This window comes from Danio aesculapii, chromosome 6 (genome assembly GCF_903798145.1).
Source record: "Danio aesculapii chromosome 6, fDanAes4.1, whole genome shotgun sequence".
NCBI classification, from domain to species: Eukaryota; Metazoa; Chordata; class Actinopteri; order Cypriniformes; family Danionidae; genus Danio; species Danio aesculapii.
In genome coordinates, this window is record NC_079440.1 from 1,789,137 (window position 1) to 1,797,497 (window position 8,361).

The following is an 8,361-nucleotide window of genomic DNA, read 5'->3' on the forward strand; positions in this document are numbered from 1 at the left end:
AGCAAGTCACTGTATAACTGGTTTGTACTGTAGACAATCCAAAACAAATATTGCTTAAAGGGGCTAATATTTTGACCTTAAAATGGGTTTAAAACAATTAAAAACTGCTTATATTCTAGCCGAAATAAAACAAATAAGACTTTCTCCATAAGAAAAAATATTAAAGGAAATACTGTGAGAAATTCCTGAATCTGTAAAACATCATTGGGGAAATAATTGGAAAGGAAAAAACTATTTCACAGGAGGGCGAATCATTTTGACTTCAACTGTATGACTGGTTTTGTGGTCCAGGGTACATATGTGATGAGTATTTACCCTGATGAAGCAGGATCAGAATAATCTACTGCTAACTCTAAGTGTGTGAAAGCAGTTGTTTACAGTGGTATAAAGCTGAACACTGTTGGCGTTTGTGGCCAGTTGTGCTCTCTCTGTTGTAATCTCTCCTGGTGGCTCGCAGGTCTAATTTTTCACACGTTCTTCATAAGAGAGGTATGCGCCGCTGTAATGCCCCGGCTGCTCCCCTCGGGACGGGAAATTTGGGGTTTCTGATTTCAGCAGTGGGACAGCTGCACGTCGCTCGAAAGGTAAACACACTCAGACATTCTCACCGTTTTCCTCTTGTCCGGTGGCTTCGGGAGTGGCGAGCCGGGATCGGGAGAGTTCCTCCGGTGCCTCGGGGTAAATAATGGCTGTGTCTCCTCTCTGGAGGTATTCGGCGATGCTGACCACATGACTTTCACTGTCCACCAGCTTACGCTTCCCGAAGAAATCCTCGAAATCAGTGTCACAGTGAACGCTCTTCACTGCAAAAACAGAGAGAGAGAGAGAGAGAGAGAGAGAGAGAGAGAGAGAGAGAGAGAGAGAGAGAGAGAGAGAGAGAGAGAGAGAGAGAGAATGTTTTACAAGAGACCCAAGACTATTATAACAGCACAATAATATGAACTAATGCTGTTTTTTTCATTAATTCCCTTTCTTTCGGCTTGGTCCCTTTATTCATCAGGCGTCACCACAGTGGAATGAACCACCAAGTATTCCAGCATATGTTTTACACAGCAGATGCCCTTCCAGCCGCAACCCAGTACTGGGAAACATCCATACACACTCATTCCTACACACACTCACACACTACAGCCAATTTAGTTAATTAATTCTCCTATATTGCACGTCTTTGGACTGTGGGGGAAACCCACACCAACACGGGGAGAACATGCAAACTCCACACAGAAACGCCAATTGACCCAAGCCGGGACTCAAACCAGCAACTTTCTTACTGTGAGGCCACAGTGCTAACCACTGAGCCACCATGCCACCGTCTTTCTTTTTTATTTGACAAAAAAAGAAAGTGAATACACTTAATTCATCAAGGATAACACAATAAAGTTTTACAAACAAAACTTATTTCCACTGTGGTCCTTTATGTGTATTTTCTGAACATTTTATGTGCAAAAAACATATCAGAAATGTACAATATCCATCACTCATATTAAAATACTGACCCACACATGAAAATCACAATAAAAATTGTATTAATACATTTAAAAACTCATTAAAAATAATACGTTTTTTCTACAATAATCATGATATTAGAAAACAAAAATTAGTGTTGGGCAAAGATTAATCATGATTAATTGCATCCAAAATAAAAGTTTATTTTGACATAATATGTGTGTTTATTATGCATATTTATTATGTATATGTATAACACACACATCTATAAAAACAAAACTATACAAAAGAATTTTGTTACATAGATATTGTATGTATGTATGTATGTAATATTTATATTTATATATATATATATATATATATATATATATATATATATATATATATATATATATATATATATATATAAACATACTATCGGTCAAAAGTTTGGGTACATTTTTTTTTCATGTTTTTTTTTTTTTAAAGAAAATTATTTTGTTCATCAAGGGGGCATTTACTAAATGTAAAAAAAAAATTAATTGTTAAATATTTATTACAATTTTAAAGAACTGCTTTCTTATTGTATGTAGTTTCAAATTAAATTATTACTCCTGTTAATATTGCTTCTGTTACAATTACCATTAATGATAATAATACTACTACTACTAATAATAATAATAATGATAATAATAATAATAATAATAATAGTATTGGTCATATTAATAATAATAAAAAAAAAAATAATAATGATAATAATAATAATAATAATAATAGTATTGATAATTTTAATAATACTAATAATATTAATAGTAGTAGTGGTAATAACAATAATAATAATAATAATAATAATAATAATAATAATAATAATAGTAATAATAATAATAATAATAATAATAATAATAATAATAATAATAATAATAATAATAATAGTAATATTAGAGTGATTTCTGAAGGATCACGTGACTGAAGACTAGAGTAATGAAGCAAAAGAAATCCTTCATAAAATCACTGGAATAAATTATTAAATTAAATTATTATCAACTTTTGAACAGATTATTTTATATTGCAATAACATTTCGCAATTTTTCAATGTGTACTGTATTTTTGATGAAATAAATGCATCCTTGGTGAGCCGGACAAGCTTATATTAAAACATTTAAAAATCCTACTGACCCTATATAAATACACATTTTCCCAAATATATGCATGTGTGTATTTATATATACGTAATAAATATGTACAGTACACACACTTAAATTAAGTAAAAACAATCACTTATTTTATCGTGTATTAATCTTTGCCCAGCACTAAAGATAATATTTAACATAATATATTTTCATATTTTTGTGAAGGCTGCACACATTTAGGGTACAACTGTTGACTTATACTTTTATACTATTTTATACTACAAAAGCTACAGACACACACTTGTATAGCTTCATTTATGTGCTCTTTCCATATATGTAATGATGTTTCTACTGTACAGACTGTATATTCTCTGTATATCCTCTCTCCCAACTATACCCCTAAACCCAACACTCCCAGCAAACAATCTGCATTATTCCTTTTCAAAACACTTCATTCTGTCTAATTTATGAGCTCTTTTAATCATGGAGACCAAAAAAGTCCCCACAAGGTCAAAATGTACTAGTTTTGCTATACATGTAGGGACATTTGGCCCTCATAATGTAAGAAAAACAAGGCACACACAAACACAAACATATGCTCTTCAAGAGAATGGCTGTTTTCAAAGCTGTCACGGCTGATGTATTTCAGAAGGAAGGATGCGTAGTTTTAATAAAGCTTTCTAATGTTAGACACACACTCCAGAGATGAACGTCTCCCACAATCCTCCTCTGCAGGACCTTCTCCATTCAAACAACAAGACGTCAAATATACACAGAGCTTTTTTTTTTTCTCTCCAGCGAACTTCCCCAAATCGCATTTGAGGGCCAAATCTAATTTGTGCGTAAACTGGATTTGTTTTAGATCATGTACGCAGCTAAACGCGTGGATTTGTGGCTCACGTGAATGATAGAGAAGCAAGGTCGTGTAATGAGAGAGGAGGGAAATCATTTGCTCTGTTAAATAATGTTGAAGGGCTGACATTTTCCAGACATTTTTGACAGCGACACAGCCCAGCGACTCGACCTTTGCACAAATGAGACGATAAAATGTTTACTGTCAGACAAACCTCCGTTTATACCTCACACACAAGCTCATCCTAATTAAAAGGTAGCTTATCAAACATGCATAGTAATATTTCACTTGTCTGAAGAGTGAGAGCTGTTGGATATTATTATTATGCTGAACTGTAACAGTTTGCTGGGGGATAATTATTACTTTACTCTCTCTCTCTGTGTGTTTTCCACCCAGAGGATGCTTTATTGCTCAGGAGATGTTTTGTCATTTGCTCTGTACTCAGGTCTTGATTAGGTTTCATGCTTTTCTCATTTGTTTCTCTAAAATTCTTGAGTTTTTAATAACATCTGAGCTCATTGCAAAAAGAAAGCTTTTATTATTTGAGTTTTTGTCTTGTTTCTAGCCCAAATATCTAACAATTCGTAAATCAAGAAGCATTTGCTAGACATGGGAAAAATATTGTGTTCTTCTTATAAAAATGAGTCAAAATTAAGCCAGTTTTTATTAAAAACTAGCTAAATAAACTTGTTTTCGCTTTATGATTGTTTAGCTTAACACATTGGCAGATTTTTTAGCTTGCTTTAAGGAAAAACACACTTAATTTTGCATTGATCCCATGGGCCAGCCAGAACACCCACCGATAACCTACTCACACCTGCAGCTTCTCCAAGATGGACGTCCAGCGTTCTCCAGCCTCCGACGCCTAGACTGCAGCTCTGCACAAGAAGTTTGACCAGAGGAGAACTGGTTGTGTCTGGTTTCTCTCCAGGTTTTGGTAACACTTTATTTTGATGGTCCTTACTGCACATTTTGTTGGCTAAAAGTTGCATTGCAACTACATGCCAATTACTTCTCATTTGAGTATTAATAGACTATAAGAAACTTTGCAACATGTCAATTTACACTAACCCTAACCCCAACCTAACAGTCTACTTTTAATTTACTGTTTGGCATGTAGATACAATGTAATTTAAATTCAACAAAATGCATTAAAGTGACCATCAAAATAAAGTGATACAGAGGTTTTTTCCTTCACTTTCCGCAGTTGGTGAAGTTTGCTCCTCCACTGTCGCCACTGGTTTGGTTTGGGACTTGTAGAGCTGCGCATCGTTGGATTTGCTCTTCAGTGTTTGGACTCTCAGCAGTCAAAATTAAACCACACTGAACTGAACTAAACTGAATTTCAACTCTGAAAACTGGACTGACATAGTTTCAATCTACTAGAACATCTACACTGTAAAAGCATTATAGAAATATAGATTAATTGAATTGAATTAATGTTGACGGATTATTTCAGAAAGACAATATATTTTTGTCTAGAAAATGCTTCTTGATTTAAGAATTTGGGATATTTGGTCTAGAAACAAGACACAAACTCTAAGTAATTTTCGTCCACATGATGCATAATTATGGTTGGTCCAATGCAAATTGATTAGTTAACTTATTCATCACTTAGCGGTATGATACATGAATATGCCCCACACACTCGTTTATATACACTATGAACAGCAGTTACGCTAATTATTCTCTTTATTCTCTATTTCCACCTGGGGATACTCATCCCGAGGCCCTCAGAGACTATGCAGCGCCACTGATTCGATCTAAGACCAGCGATGAGATGATCCCAAGGTCTCCATAATCCTGGACCAGGCCGTATCCTGAGCAGCTGCTGTGGTGGTCATGGAGGAGTGGAGAACATGAGACTGATTCCTGTGACGCTCCAGGGACAGACGAGACTTCGCCGAAATCCAGCGTTCTCCAGCCTCCGGCGCCTAGACTGCAGCTCTGCACAGGACGTTTGGCCAGAGGAGAAATGGTTGTGCCCAATTGTCCAATCAAGGTCTTTTAATTCTTCACTTTCGCCAATTGGTGATGTTTTTTCCTCGCCGCTGTCGCCACTGGCTTGCATGGTTCGAGATCTGTAGAGCTGCGCATCGATGCATTTGATCTTCAGTGTTTGGACTCTCAGTAGTGATTATTAAACCACACTGAACTGAGCTCAACTGAATTTAAACACTGAAAACTGAAATGACACGGATTAAATAACACATTTTAAATAAGTAGTCTGAACAAGCAGCGGTACGGTGGCTCAGTGGTCGCTGGAAGGTCACTGGTTTGAGTTCTGGCTGGGTCAGTTGGCGTTTCTGTGTGGGGTTTGCATGTTCTCCCCGTGTTGGCGTGGGTTTCCTCTAGTCCAGTCCAAACACATGCGCTACAGGGGAATTGAGTATACTTAATTGGCTGTAGTGTATGAGTGTGTTTGTGTGTGTGAATGAGTGTGTATGGGTGTTTCCATACAGTACTGGTTTGCAACTGGAAGAGCATCCTCTGTGTAAAACATATGCTGGAATAGTTGGTGGTTCATTCCGCTGTGGTGACCCCTGATAAATTAGGGACTAAGCTGAAGGAAAATGAAAGAATGAAGTGACGGTTGTTTTACAGCATTGGTTGTTTCTGCTCCTGCTCCTCTAATATGTTTACAAAGTAGAAAAAAAGGGTTTATGGTTAAAAGCTTTTCCACATTTGGACTGGTCCTCCTGTTAGATTAAGTCATATTTCTTATTTTAGTGGCCATTAGGTGGCTGGATAAGGCAGTAATTTAGACATATCCCTCCCAGAACGTTTCTCTAATGTTGCCATGTTGTTTTTAACGCAGTGTTTCCCTCACCTTCCAATGCACCATATTTTTCACGAATCCAGCTTTTATTTACTGTAAGCCTTCGGGTCAAACACGAGCCGCCTTCACTAAACCTCTAAAATAAAGCAGATACGTTTAATTTCAATCCTCAAACCTGATTTGCATGAAGAAACAAGCTCAAACTGTGCGAATGTTCAGGTTTTTCCTCATCAGTGTGCAGTATTTCATCAGAGTTTACTTGCTTCTGGAGGAAAAATGGTTTCTGACTACAGTGAAGGGTCTATATTATAATGATAAAAGCACCAGCAGGAGAGTAAAACGCTTTTACCTAGACAGTATTCATAACGCTTAAAGCAGCAGACTCTTATTGTGTGTGTGTGTGTGTGTGTGTGTGTGTGTGTGTGTGCGTGTGTGTGCGTGTGTGTGTGTGTGTGTGTGTGTGTGTGTGTGTGTGTGTGTGTGTGTGTGTGTGTGTGTGTGTGTTTGTGATGGTTTTGGTGGTTTACAAAGACAACAATGTGTATAATGACATGGTTTATGAGCTAGTTGTACTCTATTTTAGATAGAAATAGTTAGATATTTTAGATTTTTTAAGGGGGGTGGCGGGGTTGGGGGATGTATGAGGACATCGCTTGTGTCCTCGTAATTCAAAACACTTAAATCATAAATCAAAAATCATATTTTAAGGACAAAATACAGTGCCAAAATGTGAAAAACGCTCACCTGTACCGTTCTGAAGATTAAACAATGTCTACAAGTATTATTTGATTACAAAATGTCTTATTATTATTATTAATGATGATAATCATACTTTTATATGACATTTTCAAGAACATTTACAGGTTTTTTCCCATATCAAATAATAATAATAATGTTAATAATAATAATGTTATTGTTATTATTATTACGATTATATTATTATATTATAAAACGTGTGTGTGTGTGTGTGTGTGTGTGTGTGTGTGATGACATGGTTATGACCTAGTTGTCCTCTATTTTAGATTTTTTGGGGGGTTTATGAGGACATCTCTTGTGTCCTTGTAATTCAAAACACTTGAAAATCATACCTAATGTTGTTGTTTTTTTGGACAAAATAGGGTGCCATAATGTGAAAAACACTCACCCGTACCGTTCCCAATGGGCTCCAGAGAGACATCGGGTCCAATCGTGTCATAATCAGCCTTCAGTTCATCTGAGAAGGAGAAATTAAAATAATAAACTTTACTAAAATGAATAATAAAATAATAAAATGACATCTAAACTAGCTGCAAAATGTGTGTGTTCACAGCATAAGAAACGCTTAATCTGAATTCAGTTGCTCTACAGTATATAAATAATCTACACTTTTGTATTCATGTACCTGGTATAATTATTAGAGGTATCATCTGTTTTTCTTCTTATTTTTCTGTCATTCATTTCTCATTTACTGTATATTTAATTAATTTGATGGTGTTAATGCACTAACCGGCCATTTTATTAAGTACAAGGCATTTGCGCTCACAGAACTGCCGCTCACTGGATATTTCCTCTTTGTCAGACCATTCTCTGTAAACCCTAGAGATGGTTGTGTGTGTAAATCCCAGTAGATCAGCAGTTTCTGAAATACTCAGAGCAGCCCATCTAGTAGAAACAACCATGCCATGTTCAAAGTCACTTAAATCCCCTTTCTTTCCCATTCTGATGCTCGCTTTGAACTGCAGCAGATCGTCTTGACCATGTCTACACGCCTAAATGCATTGAGTTGCTGCCACGTGATTGGCTGATTTGAAATTTGCGTTAACGAGCAGTTGGACAGGTGTACCTAATAAAGTGGCCGGTTAGTGTGTATTACATATTTTATGCATATCTTAAATGCTTTGGCAATACTGTACAAAATGTCATGCCAATTTAGCAACTTAAACTATCTCAACCAATAACTTATGAAAGATAAAACCTCACAAATATCTCATTCTTCGAAAACACCTTCACATAAATACATAAATATAAATACAATACATAAACACAACTACAAATTGGATTTTCAGAAACAACACAAATAAAAAAAACATTTCAATCTTATTTTTTATTTCTTAGACTTATTATATTTCATGTTTCTTTTGCTGCAGTTAATGTAAAGCCCTTTGAATGATCATTGTGCTATATAAAATACTGGC

General features: G+C 35.8%; 1 protein-coding gene across 2 annotated transcripts in view; it reads right to left on the bottom strand.

The window, feature by feature from the left end:
• The window catches only part of zeb2b (zinc finger E-box binding homeobox 2b), a 133,944-nt gene that overhangs the window by 26,375 nt on the left and 99,208 nt on the right, over positions 1–8,361 (bottom strand). For both annotated transcript variants that reach the window (XM_056459314.1, XM_056459313.1), the window contains exons 4-5: positions 7,332–7,400; positions 609–803 (exon numbers count right to left, since the gene is read on the bottom strand). In XM_056459314.1, the coding sequence (XP_056315289.1) occupies positions 609–803; positions 7,332–7,400 (264 nt within the window). The remainder of the gene's footprint in view (positions 1–608; positions 804–7,331; positions 7,401–8,361) is intronic.